Consider the following 22,703-nt stretch of genomic DNA (forward strand, 5'->3'; position numbering starts at 1 on the left):
ACCACCTTTCACTGCAATTAGTTACAATTCCATTGTAGCTCTTTCTGTATGTTTAGGGTTGCTGTCCTGCTGGAAGGTGAACCTCCACCCCAGTCTCAAGTCTTTTGCAGACTCTAAAAGGTTTTCTTCTAAGATTGTCCTGTATTTGGCTTCATCCATCTTCCAATCAACTGTGACCAGTTTCCCTGTCCCTGCTGAAGAAAAGCATCCCCACAACATGATGCTGCCCCCACCATATTTCACAGTGGGGATGGCGTGTTGTGTTCAGGTTGATGCGCAGTGTTAGTTTTCTGCCACACATAGCATTTTGCTTTTAGGCCAACAAGTTCAATTTTGGTCTCATCTGACCAGAGCACCTTCTTCCACATGTTTGCTGTGTCCCCAGCATGGCTTCCCACAAACTGCAAACGGGACTTCTTATGGCTTTCTTTTAACAATGGCTTTCCTCTTGCCACTCTCCCATAAAGGCCAGATTTGTGGAGTGTACGACTAATAGTTTTCCTGCGGATAGATTCTTCCACCTGAGCTGTGGTTCTCTGCAGCTATTCCAAAGTTACCATGGACCCCTTGGCTGCTTCTCCGATAAATGCTTTCCTTGCCCAGCCTGTCAGTTTAGGTGGACGGCCATGTCTTGGTAGATTTGCAGTTGTGCCATACGCTTTCGATTTTCCATTGATGGATTGAACAGTGCTCTGTGAGATGTTCAAAGCTTGAGATATTTTTTTATAACCTAACCCTGCTTTAAACTTCTCCACAACTTTATCCCTGTCCTGTCTGGTTTGTTTCACAGAACAGCTGTGTTTATACTGAGATTAAATTACACACGTGGGCTCTATTTACTAATTAGGTGACTTCTGAGGGCAATTGGTTCCACTAGATTTTAGTTAGGGGTATCGGAGTAAAGGAGGCTGAATACAAATGCATGCCACGCTTTTCAGATATTTATTTGTAAAACATTTAGGAAACCATTTAGCATTTTCCTGCCACTTCATGATTATATGCCACTTTGTGTTTTGGTCTATCACATAAAAAATCTCAATAAAATACATTTACATTTTTGGTTGTAACGTGACAAAATGTGGAAAATTTCCAGGGGTAGGAATACTTTTTCAAGGAACTGTAGTACAATCAGTGTTGGTATAATCAAACCATGCATACCAAAATATATGTACAAATTTGTGCACTTACCACAATCGCAGTTGTCACAGCGATGATGTTGGTCAAGGAATATTGTAGGGAATTACGTCCAACGTGTCTCAGCACTAATCCATGTACAATAGCCCCCACAATAAAATTCAGGTGTCCAACCACAATCAGTGCAAGACCAACTTTCATCAGGATCTTTCCATATTGGGAACTATCCAGGGCTTCTGTTAAGAAAGGTAAACAAAAGTAACACATACATAAGAGTATATAGATTAAAATGAAGTACAACTTTATAAAAAATTCTTAAAAATACTTTTCAGTTCTGATTTCTATCACATATTGCCTAAAGATATAGATGTGATTTTCTTCTACTGTCAGGTCAAATATAATTTAAGAGGGTAATGATATGTAATAATTGAGTTATCCCATCTGAATATTATGGATAAAACACATTTATGGAACTGTAATGCCCTGTACACACGGTCGGACATTCCGACGAAAAAATCTGTCTGATTTTTTCCGATGGATTGTGGCCCAAACTTGTCTTGCATACACACAAGCGCACAAAGTTGTTGGAAAATCTAATCGTTCAGAACGAGGTGATGTAAAACACGTACAACGGGATTATAAAGGGGCCAGTAGCCAATTGTTTTGTCTCATAATTTATTCTGAGCATGCGTGGCACTTTCTGCATCAGAATTGTCTACACACGATCGGAATTTGTTGTCGGAAAATTTTAGATCCTGCTCTCAAACTGTGTGTCGGAAATTCCGGTGGAAAAAGTCAGATGGAGCCCACACATGATCGTAATTTCCGAAAACACAGTCCAATCGGACATTTTCCGTCGGAAAGTCCGATGTGTGTACAGGGCATAACATGTTTACAGTCTTTGTTATTTATTGAACCAATCAGTTTCAGAAGCACATTTTTGGATTTCTTCTGGCGCTGATTGCTACAAGTGTCTACAATTGCACAAAAGCATAGATGTTATTCACCATGGAGTTGTGACACCATCTGTACTTCCATTTGAAAGGATGGAAGTATGACCTAAACATTTTGAGTTACAATTGGTGTCCACCTTTCCCATTTTGGAAAGGTGTGAGTATGACATATGGCAAGTTTTTATATCACACCTTGAAAAATGTGGTATTTAGACCCAGTTTAGTAGCAGCTACTCTACAGCCATGCTATGTTCTATATAAAACTTAACAAAAAATAATTGTGTATAGATCACAAATGCCAGAATTACTTTACAAGACAAAATCATATTGTCTGATAGAAAATCTATAACCATTACTAGAATTGATGTATAAATTATATGAATAATAAGTATGTAGGCAGGTGTACTTTAGCCTTCCTGCACAGGTGGTGCTGTTTCGGCAGATGTTATGCTGAGGAAAGGGAGGTCAAGTGGACCTCTGGTTCCTCTGAGGTCTCCATAGGTGTCATCAGGGAAGCAGCCATCTGATTGGATGCTGCTGCACTGAATGACCTCCGTGGCCATCTTTAGTTACATAGTTATATAGTAGGCGAGGTTGAAAAAAGACACAAGTACATCAAGTACAACCTATGTGTGTGATTTTATGTCAGTATTACATTGAATATCCCTGTACGTTGTGGTCGTCCAGGTGCTTATCTAATCATTTTTTGAAATTATCGATAATCCCAGCAGAAACCACTGTCTGTGGAAGGGAATTCCACACCCTTACCGCTCTTACAGTAAATAACCATCTACGCAGTTTAAGGTTAAACCGCTTTTCTTCTAATTTTAGTGAATGGCCGCATGTCTTATTAAATTCCCTCGCACAGAAAAGTTTTATCCCTATTGCGTCACCAGTATGGTTAGTAATCTATAAAAATGGGGTATCCAGCGCTACCTAATATTGGAGAAAAAGATCACCGTTGTTTCCAACAAACCGGGCGTCACTTCAATTCAATAAATTTGTTAGTATACGTTAACGTTTCTGTGTCAATTATGGGTGTTCTAATTATCACGTTCCTAAAGTATAAAATCAATAAATTGTGAAAAAAGCCTCTAGATGCCCATAGAAAACGCTTTAGTGTAAGAAAAGGTGCAAAATAATAATATGATACCTAATGCGACTGGTATTTAAAATCGCATAGGTACTATTATATGTTGAATTTCTCCAAAACACTGATAAACTAGTACAATCAAATGATAAAATTGTAAAGTGCAAATATGTGGAAAAAACACACAGTATGGCTATAATATCTATAACCATATACTCCAAACCTCATGCATATAATAGTGCAAAATTACCAAGTGAAAAGAGAGAGCATCCCATATGGATGTGTGTACGTAGGATATACAGTGCCTTGCGAAAGTATTCGGCCCTCTTGAACTTTTCAACCTTTTGCCACATTTCAGGCTTCAAACATAAAGATATAAAATTTTAATTTTTTGTGAAGAATCACCAACAAGTGGGACATAATTGTGAAGTGGAACGAAATCTATTGGATATTTTAAACTTTTTTAGCAAATAAAAAACTGAAAAGTGGTGCGTGCAAAATTATTCGGCCCCTTTACTTTCAGTTCAGCAAACTCACTCCAGAAGTTTAGCGAGGATCTCTTAATGATCCAATGTTGTCCTAAATGACTGATGGTGATAAATAGAATCCACCTGTGTGTAATCAAGTCTCTGTATAAATGCACCTGCTCTGTGATAGTCTCAGGGTTCTGTTGAAAGCGCAGAGAGCATCATGAAGACCAAGGAACACATCAGGCAGGTCCGTAATACTGTTGTGGAGAAGTTTAAAGCCGGATTTGGATACAAAAAGATTTCCCAAGCTTTAAACATCCCAAGGAGCCCTGTGCAAGCGATCATTTTGAAATGGAAGGAGTATCAGACCACTGCAAATCTACCGAGACCTGGCCGTCCCTCTAAACTTTCAGCTCAGACAAGGAGAAGACTGATCAGAGATGCAGCCAAGAGGCTCATAATCACTCTGGATGAACTGCAGAGAACTACAGCTGAGGTGGCAGAGTCTGTCCATAGGACAACAATCAGTCGTACACTGCACAAATCTGGCCTTTATGGAAGAGTGGCAAGAAGAAAGCCATTTTTCAAAGATATCCATAAAAATTCTCGTCTAAAGTTTGCCACAAGCCACCTGGGAGACACACCAAACATGTGGAAGAAGGTGCTCTGGTCAGATGAAACCAAAATCAAACTTTTTGCCCACAATGCAAAACGATATGTTTGGCGTAAAAGCAACACAGCTCATCACCCTCAACACACCACTGTCAAACATGGTGGTGGCAGCATCATGGTTTGGGCCTGCTTTTCTTCAGCAGGGACAGGGAAGATGGTTAAAATTGAGGGGAAGATGGATGCAGCCAAATACAGGACCATTCTGGATGAAAACCTGTTGGAGTCTGCAAAAGACCTGAAACTGGGACGGAGATTTATCTTCCAACAAGACAATGATCCCAAACATACAGCAAAATCTACGAAGGAATGGTTCACAAATAAACGTATCCAGGTGTTAGAATGGCCAAGTCAAAGTCCAGACCTGAATCCAATCGAGAATCTGTGGAAAGAGCTGAAAAATGCTGTTCACAAACGCTCTCCATCCAACCTCACTGAGCTCGAGCTGTTTTGCAAGGAAGAATGGGCAAGAATTTCAGTCTCTCGATGTGCAAAACTGATAGAGACATACCCCAAGCGACTTGCAGCTGTAATCGCAGCAAAAGGTAGCTCTACAAAGTATTAACGCAAGGGGGCTGAATAATTTTGCACGCCCCACTTTTCATTTTTTTATTAGTTAAAAAAGTTTCAAAAATCCAATAGATTTCGTTCCACTTCACAATTGTGTCCCACTTGTTGGTGATTCTTCACAAAAAATAAAAATGTTATATCTTTATGTTTGAAGCCTGAAATGTGGCAAAAGGTTGAAAAGTTCAAGGGGCCAAATACTTTTGCAAGGCACTGTATATCAAAAAAAAATATTTCATAAACAAAGAAATGTAACTTATGTGCATAAAACAAAAACAAAAAAAAAAAAATGAAACATTAAAAAACGAAAAAAGCAAAAAGTCTTTAGTGTCCACAAATGAAAAATGAAAAAAGTCCTCAGTTGTGCAAATCCAGCAAGAAAAAAGTGACTTTAGTGCTTGGAATATATTCTTCAGGTGACTGCGTGCTCCCCCACAAGGTTCCCCACTCACCAGAAAGATACACCCCTGCAGGGGTACTGTGCCATTAAATTGGCATTTATGCGATTCCACCTCTCAAGCCCATATGCGATATGGTTCTTCGTATTCAGAGAAAATCCAGTTTATTCCAGAGAGATACACCCCTACAGGGGTACCATGCCTTTTAATCAGCTTTTATGGGGCTTCAGCTCTCAGGCTCAGATGTGATATCCAGAAAAAATCTGATTTATTCCAGTCCTCAAATGCTGGGGCTGCTTCAATGATTTTTCCTTTATTTTCACCTGGTAATCTGGCCAGTAACACACTTCCTGTCTTTGGGTGTTACCACTATTTGTACATTAACCAGTTGCCGCCCGCTGGCCGTCATATGACGGCCAGGTGGCGCGGCTCTCGTTCTGAGAGGGCATCATATGACGGCTCCCATTTAAACGGGGAATGCACGCAATCGTGCATGAACATGCCTGTTCCTTCGGTGGTGACGTGTCACGGAGACACCGCTCGCCACGAGGGGTGTGAACAGCCATTGGGCATGGCTGTTTAACACGTGATCGGCTGTGATGAAGTCACGGCCGATCACAGGTGCTACCACCCCACTTTGCACGGCGCATGTGCGCGATCGGGAGCTCGCTGCCCATACACGTCGGTGAAGGCGTGTTCCTGGGAACACTGCTTGTCACCAACGGTGGTAAACAGCTATTGGCTGGCGGCTGTTTACCGCGTGATCGGCTGTGATCCTTTCACAGTTGATCACTAAATGTAAACAAACTGCAATAACAAGATGTTACCGGGTTCTCCTCCTCACACACCAATCGTGTGTGAGGTGGAAGAGGAAAGACCTACAGGGGTGTGCTGATATAGGCACTCCAGACAAGCTGTTATGGGACCAATTCATGGAAGGGGTGAGCATTAGCCCTGTCCAGCGGGCCCTGCAGGAACGAGTTAGGTCTCACCCTTGCCTCACTTTCAGTGATGTGGTGGTGGAAGTGGTGGACCAAGAACAGGAGGATGAGAAAGCCACTATTGCAGTGACAAAGAAAAACGAGCCAATATACTTTACAGAGGAGGTTTTAATTCCTTGGCCGTTGTTGAGCCTGCAAACAGCCATACAGGAGCTGACAAAAAATATGGCTTCCATGCCTTAGGAAATTACTACAGTCAAGCAGGAGTTGGTCCATTTCTCTAAGGACCTGAGATGCTGGCAGTGTGGCCACTACCGGCCAGGGCCACCGATAGAAATCATGGGGCCCCGTACAGCCTACCTGATGGAGCTCTCTTCAGCCTGGCCCCTCCCCAGACCCTGCCTTAAAAATTTCCTTTTTTCCCCACAAATAGCGCTTCCTTTTGGTGATATTTGATCAAGTCAGTTTTTTTTTACTTTTTGCGCTATAAACAAAATAAGACCAACAATTTTGAGAAAAAAAAACAATATTTTTTACTTTCTGCTATAAAAAAGTAAAAAAAATAATATCTTCATCAATTTAGGCCAATATGTATTCTGTTACATGCTTTTGGTAAAAAAATAAAAAAATAAATCCCAATAAGCGTATATTGATTGGTTTGTACAATCTAGTATCAACTATGGTGGAATTTTTATTTATTTTTACTAGTAATGGAGGTGATCAGTGACTTATAGCAGGACTGCGATATTGAAGCGGACAAATCAGACACCTAACTGACACTTTTGATGCATTTATGGGGACCAGTGTCACTGTACTGATGACACTGGCTGGGAAAGGGTTAACATTTAGGCAATCAGAGGGTTAAATATGTGCCTAAACAAGTGTTTTCTTACTGAGGGGGAGGTGATTTTACTAATGGAAGGCATAGATCCTTGTCCCTGTTTTACATGAACACAGGATCAATGTCTTCCATATGGTCTACAGACAGAAAGGCGATCTGCCTTGTTTACATAGGCAGACTGCCGTTCTGTTGGTGTACTGAATGATTGGTGGGTACCAGAATACATCGAGTCCGCCGGACTTGCCGATTCCCGAAAACACAGGATCACGTATATATACACACACATGATCCTGCGCAGCATGACCGCCATGTAGCAGTAAATCTGCTATGGAGTGGTCAGCAACTAGTTAAGATCATCAGCATTATGATAACACACAGGCAGCAGGTGCTCTATCATGGCTGAAACTGTCACACTGTGTCACATGACATGGCTGTTGGGTGCTGACCTTGTTAACATTTTACTAATAAGTTAGCAGGAGCAGGGGTGTGTAATTCAGAAAGGCATTTTTTTTTATATTCTGCATTCTGTCTTTTTGATTGGGTGGGGCCCCCCTGCTGAGCTGAGGATGCCGGGCCCAGTACAACAGGGCCGGTTGTACTGGCTTATCAGTGGCCCTTCTACCGGTACCCGACTAGGAGACATGGCTGCCCTGAGAATAAGAGTACCTCTCGTCAACTGTTAAACTAGAGGTTCCTGGGACGGAGGGACAATCACCATGAACATCACACCAATGTCCTACAAGGCAAGAATCCTTATTTGCCCTGAGCTCTGTGGTCACTGCCCTAGTGAATGATCAGATGGTCCCTTGCCTTATAGACTCTGGGTTTGAAGTTACCATCATGGAGTATGATTTCTACGTGCAGCAGTTTGGGACCCGGGACCAGCAGGACCTGTCATGGCTGTCTCTGAAAACAGCCAACAACTTGCCCATTGTGGTGGAAGGTGTCACCTGGGTGATGGTTCAGGTGTTTCACCAGGTGGTGGAGCAATGGCTGTGGTCACAGTTACCCGCAGTTTTGTGGATTCCTTGGTAACCATTATCCTGAGTATGAATTTTCTGAAAGACAGGAGTCAAGAAGTTCCGTGGGTACAAACAAGGGTGTGGCTTGCAGGCTTTATGGCTCAATGTGATCAAGGCCTACGGCAGAGAAGGTAGACAGTATACAAAACGAGAGGGTGTCACCCATACACCCAAAAGCTACTGATGGCCACCCATCAAGACGTTATCTGGTCATTACCTATTGGATCCCACAGGACGCTCCAAGGGGCTACCATTATGATAGGATCTTGTAGAGTCCTCAAGGTTTCAGGAGAATGGTTAATGATCCATACCCTGTCAAAAGCCCATTGGGGTAGGGTGCTGGTCCATCTAGTTAACCTGGGAACCAACCCCTATTCCGCTACCGAAGTGCATGGTAATAGTGGACTTCTACGTTGTACCCAGGCGCTATCCCAACCAGTGGTAAAACCGATCTGTGCTCCTTTGCAAGCCACTATGTCCTCCCTGCACGTTGATCAATACCAACAGTTGTTAGACCAATTGGCCATCCCCTTCCAGTAACATCTGCTGTCCCAAGAGGGTCTCCTCCATTAGCTGCTGGAAAAGCACTTGCAAGTCCTGAAGACTATGGATGTACTGAAGGTATAGACCATTCCATACACACAGAGAGTACCTGTGACAATTTAAAAATAATTTGTTAATAAAGAAACCGGAGGTTATTAGGAACAACTCTATGTCACTGGTTGCTAGGTTGCTGTCAACTACACAACATCACTGGTTGCTAGGATGCTGTCGCTACACAGCATGCTAGCAACCAGTGATGCTATGTAGCATGACAGCCTCCCAGTAACCAGTGATGCTGTGCAGCCATGGAGCTTAACATGCACTAAGCATGGAGTTAGTACTGCTCCCCTTCCTTTTCCCACTATGCCTCCATGTGATAAACATATTTCCCGTTTAAGAGGAATGACATGATTGCATTAGTTTTCTCCTACACTCTTCGAGGAAGCTTACATAAAAAAAAGAAGAAAAAAAAAACAACTGAGGACAATTAGGCAAATGTCATCATATGATTGATTAAAAAAGCCCCTAGACACAGCAGACATGGTTACCAAAACAAGCCAAGGAGGACCCCCAGAGGCATGAGATCATACAAAGTCACAGAAAGCAACAGTGGTTCTAAACTCTCACCACTCCAAAAGCCAAGGTTAAATATGTAAATGTTTTGTGTTTGGGTACACTTTAAATACTCCCACATAGAATGAACGTCATATGCTCTGATTGGTTGATTTATTGAATATTTCCTTCATGTGTCATAGCCATAGTTACACCACACCCGAAGGTGATTATATATTTAAATACCTATCACGTAGCTTCTTGCTCTTGAATTAATTAGACCTGTCCCAAAAATGAACACACAACACTGCTGAATCAGGTTCAGTTCCACTAAGTAAATGGTGATGTATTCTGGGAGATCTGTCTGATACACTACACTTACACATACAAATATAAAGTGTAGCGCTAGGAGGGTAATAAATATGTGCAACAAATGCCAAATCCTGAATGGTGTAGTATTTGTCCACTTTCAATGAGCTTAAAATACAGCATAAAAAAATCACGTGATAAAATAAAAAGCAATACGGGGTGCAGAAAATGGGGCAATAGAAGACTTTGCGGTCAAAACGTGTAGGGCCAGCATTTTCTGCCCCCCGTATTGCTTTTTATTTTATCATGTGATTTTTTTATGCTGTATAATCATTTTGTATGGTGGTTTTTAAACTTTTTTTCAATAAACCTTCATTGGTTGACCTATACTATGTGGAGCGCCTCCGTATCTTTTTTCCCCTAACTCTGACGAGTTACCTTGGAGGAATCCTTGCAAGATCGACTTCCGATTGTCCATCCCCCTTTCAGCCGCCAGTTTAGAAGCGTGGATCCTGACTGTAGTAGATGTGGATTTAACCCTATTGCGGAAGAAACCATTCAGCCGGATATCCACCATCTCTGGCTACCATAGCCTTCCAAGCTCGTATGACGCAATGTTGTATGGCAGAAGAGTACCCACCCTCTTGTCTGCATGCTGTAGCAATTTGATACAAGATCTACTGTGTGTGAAAATTGGTGCTAGAAGACATAGCTCATTGAAAGTGGACAAATACTAGTGGACATTTATTTTTGGGTCACTGTTGTCACCTTTTTCTTTTAAACACCATTCAGGATTTGGCATTTGTTGCACATATTTATTACCCTCCTAGCGCTACACTTTATATTTGCTTTTGAACTTTTTTTGTTTGTGTGTCAGCAGCTTTATTCTGTATATTTACACATTGGGTGCACATATCTCACATATGTTTAGTATTGTATGTATTTGGTTTAGCGCAGTGTTTTTCCCTTACCCACATGATACACTACACTGTTTTGACAAGATAGGCAGGGAATCATTCTGTCAGTCTGTCCGAATATTTCATTCAGTGAGAGCGTATCTGGAGGCTGTGTGGTTGGTTTGGGTTAATATTCATGACTTCCTATCACGCATACCACTATGTCAGCATTTTCTAATCCTCTGAACAGCAGCAGCAGCAGGCTAAGATCAGGAGGGCAGTTCTAGGAGTCAATCCAATGTATTATATAAAAGTACATATGTGCTGACAAGGAACATACTGACAGGAGAAGAGAGCAGAATGCCAGTGGGATGGACTGCGAATGCTCAATTGCCGTCCAGTCGCAGCATGAAGTAAAGGAGATGACCTATCTTTATTTCACATCTGCAGTAGAAAAAAGTCAGGTAATCAGACTGGCTATCCTGTCTGGCAAAGCTGTATAAATCTCTTGACTGCATAAACACAAATATAAACCTTTTGGCAGGTGAAACAGCTCTTTGTCTGGAGTTTTATATTAGCATCTGATTATTTCTGGCACTGTAAACTTTAAGATTGGATTTTTTTTTTTTAATTGGCCACACATTCGAGGTGGATGAGGGAATCCCCCCTGTTGTGCTATTGTTTTTAGCAGTGCGACTCCTCCGCTGACAGAATACACTAGTATGCAGGTTGAACTGTGTTTAGGTATAGTGAATCAGCGACTGGCCAAGGCTGGGAAAAGGATTGAATATTACAAGCTCAGTTCCCAGGATAGTGGTCCTAGCCAGCCCACCTGTGCTATAAAAAGGCTTAGGTTCTCCAGGTCCAGCGGGTTCTAGACTGCCTGTGAACGGAATCGTATGATGCTGCTAAGGACACCTGGGTTTTCGGAAGTCATCCAGCCATGGACAATGCCATTATGGAGTCTGGCCTCATGGAGGGTTGCCTAGTTACATTAACCGTTATGAGCCTGGTCTGAAGTTATTTAAAGGGGTGCATGTGGGTTCCGACGTATTAAAAAAACCACGGTCTGTACAGTGTGCTTAATATTTTGGGGGAGCAGCAAACCAATACAACCCCCCCGCGAGAGATGAATGGGAAGGCGCCGATCACCAACCCCTCCCCCGCAAGAGAGACAGATGTGAAGGCAGTGATCAGAGGCCTCCTTACCTTAGGAGGCACTTGATAAGGATCCGGGGTAGCGCTGCTGCTCCTCGCTCCAGCTACTCCTCGCTCCGGGGCTGTTGCTTCTCCTCCCTGCTAAACAGGAAGTGGGTCCTGAGACCCGATTGGCCGGAAGTCTTAAGGCACCCGGCCAATCGGGTCTCAGGACCCACATCCTGATTGGCCAGGAGGAGAATCAACAAGACAATAGTGAATATTAATTCGCTATTGTCACACAACTGGGCGGGCTCAGGGTGCAGAGCCCCTCCCCCCTTTTTTTAAGCCTTTTTTTTAAGCCTCAGGCTCTAATCATGTGCTTCAAAAAAAAAAACTAAAATCCATACGTCTTGCCGGTAGATCCTCCCTGGGAGGAGTTGACGTGCTGACGTCACCGTGTACTACATCTCAGTGGACTCGTGTCTCATGTACATATTTGCTATTCCTCTTCCTATTTTTGTAAGTGTATCTTGTTTTTATCTAATTAAACATGTATTAGATGGTATCACACTATGGTGAGTCCCCTTGTTTTTTGGCTCATAATAACGTTCCTCCTGGTCCTGACGAGATTGATCATCTGCTAAACACCTGGTGGACCCTCTGGAGATTGCTGCCCATTTAGGACACAGATTTGAGATTGGAGCATTCCAGCAATACAGGCCCAGTCTGGGTTGCAAGTTACAAGCTAATTTAGCTTTCTAGTTGGTAAGCATGCATTTCACCTGTCGTCGCACCTTGCCTACAGTGGTGGATTGTTCACTGAATATTTTTTGGGGACATATTCTTCACTGTCGTTTATTTTCACTTAGCGGTTGCATCTAGGGTGGTGATTTTTAAATTGGACACTTCCTTTTTGGACATGTTTTATTTACTTGGATTTTTCACATTAATTTATTATTTATTCTATTGATGGATTGATATTTATAGTAATAATTATATTTAATTATATTATTCACTCATTCTGTTTACTGGGAGGTTTATATCTCTCTTTCACTTAGCGCTGCTACATTTTTGTCCAATTTGTATGTGTATCTCACTTTTTAGTGCCTGCTTTTTTACTTTATTTGTATTTGGTTTAGTATGTTATTTTCACTGTTTACATTTGATGGGTCCTGGTGGGCTTCATTTGATGGATGCCCCATTAAAAAGTTGGGGTATACATGGGTAGGGCGAAGGGGGTGGAGTCAGAGGTGGAGCGGCAAAATGAGGTTTCGCCTAGGGTGTCAAAAACCCTTGCACAAGACCCTAGTATGGACTGTTTTTATAGTGGAATTCCAGGTTTAAAATAATCTTAAAACTGCTCTCACCCCCCCCCCCCCCCCCCCTTTTAACACCAATACTATCTATCTTGTGAAAGAAAGATACATATACACACCCATTTTCAGGCTTCTCCAGTTTGATCACATGATCTGCCCTGTGTCAACCAGCATTGGCTAAAGGGAAGAGGGGAGACCCTTCAAATAACAGCTGGAGTCCCTAAACGGTAACATCATTCATAGGCTTACTATGGGCCAACCATTATCAGTGCTCCCTCCTCTCCCCTGAAGCTGTTGCTAGCTTATAGAGAAGAGTGGATCGCATGACCAGACTGGGGCAGCCTGAGAATAGGTAAGTATAAAGATCTTTCTTCCACAGAATAGTTAGTATGAGTGTTAGAAACCCACTTTAAACGTATATAACTGCTTGTTAGGAAAATACTTTAACCACTTACCAACGGTGCTGTAGCCATCATTCTGCTATAGTGTGGTTGTCCAGCCCTGGGAGGGTGTCTAATTATGTCCTGCCATAACCACCCCACCCCATGCCCTCGGGTGTGCATCATGCACTCTGTAATTTCTGTGTCCTTCGCATGGATTCACAGATCAAAGTAAAGGGCCAGTCACAGCGGCCCTTTACCATGTGATAGGCTGTGTCCAATCATAGCTCATCACATGTAAACAAATGCCGGTTATCGGCATTTCCTTTCCTCAGAGCTTATTGTCTAAGGAAAGTAAAGCTGATGACTGGCAATCCTGTGACGGGGGACATTTAAATGGATAATCACGGCACTGATCATCAGTACCAATCAGTATCCATCAGTGCAGCATATCAGTGTTCATAAGTGCAGCATATCAGTGCAGCCTCATCAGTGCCTAGCCTCATCAGCTGCATGACTGCACAACTGTCATTAAAAATGTGACAGTACTGAAAGCTGAAAATTGGCCTGGACAAGAGGGGGGTGAAAGTGCCCAGTGGGAAAATGGTTATAAATTAATATCTATTACTTGAAAATATACCCATCTTAAAAAAAAAACGATATGACACTGGTGGCCTTCTTCTAAAAATATTAGTTCCCTGAATGTGATCAGCTTCACTTCACACACAGCTCAGGGTTCACAACAATCATGTCAGGATCAGCATGACAGCCAGGTAATTGCCATTCTTAGAAAGATAGTTCTTCTTTGACAGGCTACATTTCCTTTGGATAGATGAAGAGTCAATTTGGCAAAATTATGTATGAATCATCGGCTGATATAAGTTCAGTATACAGTATGTGTGCTTGGTGGGACTAGTTAGTGGTAAAGAGTATTTTCTAAAGTTACAGGGTTGCAATGATATTTAACTTTAAAGCAAACAGATTGTAATTATTAACAATCTGTTCTGTTCAAGGCCATGACTGTTAACTAATGGGATATTTGTTCAACTGCCATCTGCACAGGGATAGGTTTCCTAAGAGAATGCTTTACATCCCTAGATATTACAAATGGTAGCAATATGGATCGATGACATTTAATGACTTAGTTATCAGGTTTTATACATTGTAAACGCACATACTATTTATTCCTGAACATATACAGTATATACAGAGAGTTTTGAACTGATGCTGCCCAAGGTACTGTAAATAAATATAATCTGAATCTATCAGCTTGTAAGATCTAAGGTACAATCAATCTTCTGGTCTCCTGTTATATTCAGGTTGTTATTAATATATGTATATATATATATATATATATATATATATATATATATATATATATTATATATATATATTGCTACTGCATATCCTACTGTAAAGTGGTATTGAATATAAATAATAACAAACTCGGTATGCAACTATAACAAGCTCATCCCCTTTTGTTACAGCACTTCACTAATGTTTTAATGGGAAAAATGAGTCTAACAAAAAACTAAATGGAAAGAGTAAACAAAGAGTACAGTAATGGTAAAGGGTTTACATTGCCCTGAGAATAATTCCGCCACAGGCGCGTGTTAAGTTTAATGCTCGATAAGTACTACCAGACACATAAACACTCTTTCATTGTAGTAGGTACATCAAGCAGACATTTTGCCTCATTCAGTTGGACAAAACATCTCTAGCAATAGATTTGCAGCAAGAATATGCACATCACGGTCTTTATTTAAAAAAATGAAATAAAATTTCACAAAATCCATATCAGATCCTTATCCGAGCATGCAGCCTGGCAGGCCAGGAAAGGGGGGGGGGGGGACGAGCGCGTGCCCCCCGCCTAAACCATACCAGACCACATGCCCTCAACATGTAGGGGTGCTTTGAGGCAGTGGAGGTCCCCCCACCAGAACACACCGGTCAGCACTCTCAGCAAATAGCTCACACAGAGCTCAGCAGTATGGCATGCCCCTGGTCAGTACTTCAACCAACATCCCTGATCAGGGAAGGCAGATTAGTACAGGTAAAAGGAGAAGTATGGCCGACGCTTTTTTGCCTATACTTCTCCTGTAGGTCACCGGAGTGCAGTTTGTTCTGCACTCCTGTGACCTATTTTCAGCCAACAGTGGGCTAAAGCCCACTGTCAGCCGATAACACGGAGTCTGTGCAGACTCCATATGGTCCATATGGTCAGGATCCACTCATATGCCTGGACCAGCAGGTGGCTCAGCCTCTTGGCAATCCCCTGAGAGCCTAGCCCAGCACCTCCCGTCAACTCCACAGCCTAGAGCACCAGTGAGTGCTGGAGGGGCAGGGCAGAGAGCTGGTGACTGACAGGGGAGATATGAGTGATCAGCAGTGTTTGATCACTCGGTTCTTACTGCAGATGAGAAGAGCTTGGCTCTATGGCTTGGCTCAAGACTACATTTGTAAATGAGTGCCAGATGCATTACAGGACACATCAATGGCGTACCTTTTCATTTATCTGTTTTCCATTTATAGATTGTTTGTTTTTCATTCAAAGGTAGCATGGCCCTGTGATGGCCCCTGACTGATGATGATGAAAGATGAATAAAGTGCAGTCATCCAAATGATGTGGATAATCTTCTTCTGATTGTTCAGAGGCTGCCAGCACACACACTTCAACTACTCCATGCATACTGACTCAGTGACCAGTCTTTTCAAGTTTTATTGCTGAGTAGGGCATGGGACGATCAGATAGCGCCCTCTTCATTAAAAGATGTACTTATCTTCACTGTCCTGAAGCACTTTCTGGCCACTGAGACTGGAAGGGAAAGACCAGATTAGGGGTTGTTACAAAATCTGTACCCCATAAAACTACAGAATCTCTTTGCAACCCAAATTTCACCTGTAGCAGTAAACAGTCTTTTATTCAACATGCTAAGGCATACCTTCCCAGACCTAGCTTCCAGATGAAGTTTCAGAGGTATTTCTATAGTTGCAGGTAGGGCTCCTAGGACGATGGTTCAACAACAGCAATTGAACTCGCAGCACACCCTTCAGAGATTGCAGCTTTCCCAGCTGGCAAACCTCCTAGACTAGGCGTGTAGGATTGTGGTCTAAAACAAAAAATAAAAAAACAAGCTAGGCCCCAATAAGGCTTCTGGGCCTAGTAGCAACTTCTCAGGCCTTAGCCTTAGGCAAGAGAACTAGCACATGACCTCCCCAAATATGCACACCCTCTCCCATCATGCCCCAGTGGCCTGCACCTCCAACTGGGAAGGCTGAGGGAAATATGAATATTCATAACTGCCAGGGAAACCTCATACTATAGCAGTGACACCAGTGAGACCTATTGGCAACTGTGAGAGATCAGTACCCCACAGAGCTTAGGGAGAAACTAAATGCATGACTATACAAATAAAACTGGGTTGACTGCCACCCAGCCAAAAACTAAATTGCATAGGACAGGTCCCCTGGCTTTATTAACCCCTTGCTATACTGGAAGATTATGGCAGCAGTGGTTGGGGGGGATTGGAGAAGGAAGTTTTCAACTAAAACAGAAGACAGCAGCACAATTGACACATCAATTTGAAAGTCAGCAATGTCTCTTGTACTGATTCTTTTTACTAAACCTAGGTGTTAAATATCTTGCAAGTACAGAAAAAAAAAACATATCGACCTGCCAGAAATGCACTCAGATCTCATGCATTGTTAGTGGATTAAGTGTAGTCAGCCCTGCCTGTGTCTTTTGCTAAACTACTCAATCACTCCTACCATCACATTTCTACAAGGTGAAAGCTAATCATACTATAGTCCAAGATAAGAACTGGGAGGGCTAAATAGCCTCTTTGAGATATCATGGGAAGTGTACACAGGACATCTGAATTTCTCACCAGATAAACCGATTTTTTTTTCTACTTATCAGATATAACAAAATGCTTCCAATGGTATATTTAGCAGACTAAAAATTAGGAACTAAGAAAATTTAATTGTTAGGGTTTACATATACTGTCCTGTCCACTATCAAACCTCCCTCACTCTTCTCCTGAATAAAATGCCTTCTGTCATACCTTACACAATTCTCTTCTGCACATACTGCCTCCTGTTATACCTTTAAGACACCTCTGCTGCACATACTGCTTATGGTCAACCTTCACGCTCCCCACCTGTACGTATTGCCCACTGTTGTTAAAGCCACACTCTTCTCCTGCACATAATTCCCCACATACACCCCTCCCCTGCACATACTGCCTGCTGTCATAGATTCTGCTCCCTCCACTTGCCTATATTGCCTCCTGGCATATATTCTACATTCCTCTCCTGCATATATTGCCTCCCATCATACCATCTCCAATCCTCTCCTGTACATGCTGCCCTGCATACATCTCTTCTGCATCATATTGTCATCTCTGCACTCCTCTCTTGCACATTCTGCCCCTTGCCATGCCCACCACACTTCTCCCCTTCTCCTTTCATACCCTACATTCCTGCACATACTACTTGTTGTCATACCCATCATGCTCCTGTCCTGCATTCTGTCCCTTGAAAAAGTATTCATACCCCTTGCATTTTTTCCACATTTTGTCATGTTACAACCAAAAACATAAATGTATTTTATTGGGATTTTATGTGATAGACCAACACAAAGTGGTACATAATCATGAAGTGGAAGGAAAATGATAAATGGTTTTCAAAATTGTTTACACATAAATATGTGAAAAGTGTGGCTTGCATTTATATTCACCCCCGAGTCAATACTTTGTAGAACCGCATTTCCCTGCAATTACAGCTGCAAGTCATTTTGGGTATGTCTCTACCAGCTTTGCACATCTAGAGGCTGAAACTTTTGCGCATTCTTCTTTTTTGCGAAATAGCTCAAGCTCTGTCAGATTGGATAGAGAGCCTCTGTGAACAGCAAATTTCAAGTCTTGCCACAGATTCCCAATTGGATTTAGGTCTGGACTTTGACTGGGCCATTCTAACACATGAATATGCTTTGATCTAAACCATTCCCATTGTAGCTCTGGCTGTATGTTTAGGGTTGTTGTCCTGCTGGAAGGTGAACCTCCACCCCAGTTTCAAGTCTTTTGCAGACTCAAACAGGTTATCTTCTAAGATTGCCCTGTATTTGGCAACATCCATCTTCCCATCAACTCTGACCAGCTTCCCTGTCCCTGCTGAAGAAAAGCATCCCCACAACATGATGCTGCCAGCACCATGTTTCACAGTGGGGATGGTGTGTTCAGGGTGATGTACAGTGTTAGTTTTCTGCCACACATAGTGTTTTCCTTTTAGGCCAAAGAGTTCACTTTTGGTCTCATCTGACCAGAACACCTTCTTCCACATGTTTGCTGTGTCCGCCACATGGCTTCTTGCAAACAGCAAACTGAACATCTTATTGCTTTCTTTCAACAATGGCTTTCTGCTTGCCAACTAATAGTTGTCCTGTGGACCGATTTTCCCACTTGAGTTGTGGATCTGTGCAGCTCCTCCAGAGTTATCATGGGCCTCTTGGCGGCTTCTCTGATTAATGCTCTCCTTGCCCGGCCTGTCAGTTTAGGTGGATGGCCATGTCTTGGTAGGTTTGCAGTTTTGCCATACTCTTTCCATTTTTGGGATGATGGATTTAACAGTGCTCTGTTCAAGCTTGGGATATTTTTTTTTGATAACCTAACCCTGCTTTAGACTTCCCTGACCTGTTAGGGGGGGGGGGGGGGTTCCTTGGCCCTCATGATGCTGTTTGTTTAGTAAAGTTCTCTAACAAACCTCTGAGGGCTTCACAGAACAGCTGTATTTATACTGAGATTAAATTGCACACAGTTGGACTCTATTTACTAATTAGGTGACTTCTGAAGGCAATTGGTTCCATTAGATTTTAGTTAGGGGTATCAGAGTAAAGTGGGCTCAATACAAATGCACGCCACACTTTTCAGATACTTGTTTGTAAAAAAATTGAAAACCATTTATCATTTTCCTCCCACTTCATAATTATGTGCTTCTTTTTGTTGGTTTATCACATAAAATCCTAACAAAATACATTTACGTGCTTGGTTGTAACATGACAAAATGTGGAAAATTTCAAGGGGTATGAATAATTTTTCGAGGCACTGTATACCTCCCCCCTGTGGTGGGTGGCATTTTTTTGGGGGTGCGGCAAACAATGCACCCACATTGTTACTCGCACCCTCCCCCTGTCAGTCAGTTGATCAGCCTTGCACTTAGCCCATCAAGCAGGCAGCGCTCCTCTCTGGGCGAGGGGCGGTGGCTTCTCGTGTGTCTCCTCACGGCGGCTGTGCTTCTCCTCCCTCCTCCTCCTAGGTGGCCAATAGGATAGCCTGTCCTTTCAGCCAATTGGGTGACGGATCTCAGGACCTACTTCCTGATTGGCCGGGAGGAGAATCAGTGTGACAATAGTGAATATTCATTCATTATTGTCACACAACTGGGTGGGCTCAGGGCGCAGAGCTCTGTTCCCAGAGCCCACCCCTTTTTTGAAGCCTATTAGATCCCTTTCACACCACACAGCTCATAGCGTCGGCAGTAAAACGTCGCTATTTTTAGTGGCATTTTACCGCCGGCTAGCGGCCGAGAAAGGGTTAAACCCGCTGGCAATATGCCGCAATAGCGGCGTTTTGCCGGCGGTATTACAGCGATGCCCCATTGAATTCAATGGGGAGCAGCGGTGGAGGAGCAGTAAACACACCGCTCCTTCACTGCTCCAAAGAAGCTGCTGGCAGGACTTTTCCTGACGTCCTGCCAGCGCATCGCTGCAGTGTGAAAGCCCTCGGGGCTTTCACACTACAGACAATGGTGCAGCAGTTTTAGGGCGGATTGCAGGCACTATTTCTAAACGCTACAGCGCCTGCAAAACGCCCTTGGTGTGAAAGGGGTCTTAGAGCTTCTGGCTCTAATCACATGCTTAAAAAAAAAAAAAAAAAACATTGGAATCCATGCATCTGGTGCCCCACATGTAGATTAGGGGGCCGGATTTATGGATGGGGGGGCACCCCTAATGGACGGCCCTCCACTGCCTCCCCCTGTCATACCTTTCACTCCTGCACATACTGCCTGTTGTCATACCCCCCCCCCACACTCCTCTCCTGCATATATTGCCCATGGTCATGCACTCTTTTGCTGCACATACTGTCCCCTATCATACCTTCCATAATACTCTCCTGCATGCACTGCCCTCTAAGACACTTCTTTAGCATTGTTTGTTATATGCCTAACCTTTCCCCATTCTAAAATGGGCACATTTTTGTCAGTAATTAAAATACCATATTCTTTACTTGGTATGCTGCCTGACTGTATAAAACAAGTAAAATAGACAGGGCTGCAACTGGGCCTAAAGTAATACTTCAGTCATTTTTTCATCTTTCCATCCATTAAATCTTCTGCCCTTGTTTTAACTTTGGATAGTAAAACATTTTTATTCTGCCAGTAAATACCTTATACAGCCCACTTCCTGTTTGTTGTCTGGTAAAAAGCCTAGGCTTATGACTTCATGCACAGCTCTCTCTCACTCTCCTGAGAGTTTGCCAGGAAGGAAGGAAGGGGGGGGGGGGTGAGTCATAAGAGGGCCAATGAGAGCTGCAGGTGTGTGTCTGTGTAAATTCAGGAAGTGAATAGGTAGCAACTTCAGCTGCCCACAGTTAAAATGGTTGCAGCCAGACTCAGTGGAGGGAGATTTCTTCAACATATTTGGCAAGTATGGAAAATAATATGCAAAGCAGTTGGAGGGAAGCTTCAGAATAGCAAAGATGTTTTTATTACAAATTATGTGAGTAGACAGCAGTTTCTCTTTAAGTGCACTTTAAACACAACACATTCTGCAAATAGGGAATATTTATAAAATAGTTTTACTGCCCCTTAAGGTTCCTGTATAGTGTACACATTTAGATGACAGTCTCTTTATTTTTTTTCATTTAAAAATAGTCTGGGCAATGATCTAATGTAGAGAGCACTTTCAGACAACACAGGTTGGCGGTCATAAGTTTACAACCTGATTGTGCAATCTCTGTACAATTTCTTTTATATATAACAAAACAATGGAAAAATCTAAACAATCCATTCATTTATTTTCAAATCAGGCAGGCGCATACACTACATGATCTGTGTTAAATCTAAAGGAGATTGCACAAACAGATTGTATAGTGTAAGGTCAGCCATAGCTTTAGCAAACCTTTTCCAATCAGTACTATACAGTACCTCCTCCTTAACTGGCACTGAATAAGACGGTGTCACTCTGACTGTACCAGGGAGATGACCTGCCCAGCACAGATGCCTGACGGTCAGATCCAGTCAGCGCATTTTAACAGTTTACCTTGTCTATGCTTAGCGTTTCTCAACTCCAGTCCTCAAGGCGCCTCCGACAGGTCATGTTTTCAGGTTTTCCATTATTTTGCACAGATGATTTGATCAGTTTCCCTGCCTTAGTAATTACCACAGCCGTTTCATCTGAGGGAAATCCTGAAAACATGACCCGTTGGGGCGCCTTGAGGACTGGTGTTGAGAAACATTGATCTATATTGGCAGATTTTTTTTACAGAGTTTATAGAGAGCAAGGAATAATGAGAAATATATAGGAAGGCCGATACCCTCTTGACCTGTCACCCTTATTAACCCCTTCGCCTGCATGTGATGCTTCTGCATGGGCACCAATAACCACCAAGCCAAAGGCAAATCCTGGGCTTGTTAATGTTAAAGCGAAACATCCAATTAGGGGTAAAGCAGATTAAAAAGCAGAAAGTAAAGCAGAGTAAAATAAATAAATAAAACAAGACGCAGTATACGTGTTACAGTGCAATTATCATAAGTATGTGTGTGGGAGTGTAACCTAACATATTTATATCACATTCCTCTCTTCATTCTATCTCATTAAATCAGCATTAATAGATGATGATGTCATTATTAATAAAAGGGCAACTTACTGGGTCCACACATGGCTTTTGTTGGTGTTTTCTCACAGTTTTCTCTTCGAATCCATGTCCCTTGTTTCTAAATTTCTCTCGGCAGAATCCACTATGGGCGGCTCCAAATTCCAACCAGTCAGACTGGTTTGTAGGCTCCACCTGGAATCTGGCTTCTCAGCACAGCAGGATGTCTCTGTGATATCAGTAGTAGTGACAATACCGACCATTACAATTCTAATGAAATAGGCCAATGGGGAGTAGAAAAAGCACTCTTCCATGAAATTGGATGTTGCAAGTATTTACAAAGCAAAAACATTTTGTCCTCATTATAGCCTCATTCACATTGGTATTAGGAATAGGCATTTAGGGGGAATGTTTTCACCACTGCCTGAATGCCTGGCAAACACAGCCTACAATGTATAGATGGACAGCGGACAGAGCTGTTCACATTTAAAAAAAGCTTGTAGCGTTTGCGTTGCTTCGTGGCAGTGTGCGGCAAACAAAACACTAAATACAGTGTCTGGGAGGCATTGAAGCTTGTTAACTGCTTTTATTTAAGTGTGTGGTAATCCACTG

The 22,703-nt window shown here is 42.5% G+C and overlaps 1 protein-coding gene across 2 annotated transcripts in view; it reads right to left on the reverse strand.

The window, feature by feature from the left end:
• TMEM54 (transmembrane protein 54) overlaps positions 1-22,297 on the reverse strand; it is a 67,714-nt gene extending 45,417 nt beyond the window's left edge. For both annotated transcript variants that reach the window (XM_077482030.1, XM_077482031.1), the window contains exons 1-2: positions 22,146-22,297; positions 1,189-1,370 (exon numbers count right to left, since the gene is read on the reverse strand). In XM_077482030.1, coding sequence (XP_077338156.1) covers positions 1,189-1,370; positions 22,146-22,158 — 195 coding nt within the window. In that variant the 5' untranslated portion in view covers positions 22,159-22,297. The remainder of the gene's footprint in view (positions 1-1,188; positions 1,371-22,145) is intronic.
• Positions 22,298-22,703: the final 406 nt, after the last annotated feature.

The sequence above is a fragment of the Lithobates pipiens genome, unplaced genomic scaffold (assembly GCF_037356315.1).
Source record: "Lithobates pipiens isolate NorthernLeopardFrog02 unplaced genomic scaffold, aLitPip1_a1.2 Scaffold_16, whole genome shotgun sequence".
Classification (NCBI taxonomy): Eukaryota; Metazoa; Chordata; class Amphibia; order Anura; family Ranidae; genus Lithobates; species Lithobates pipiens.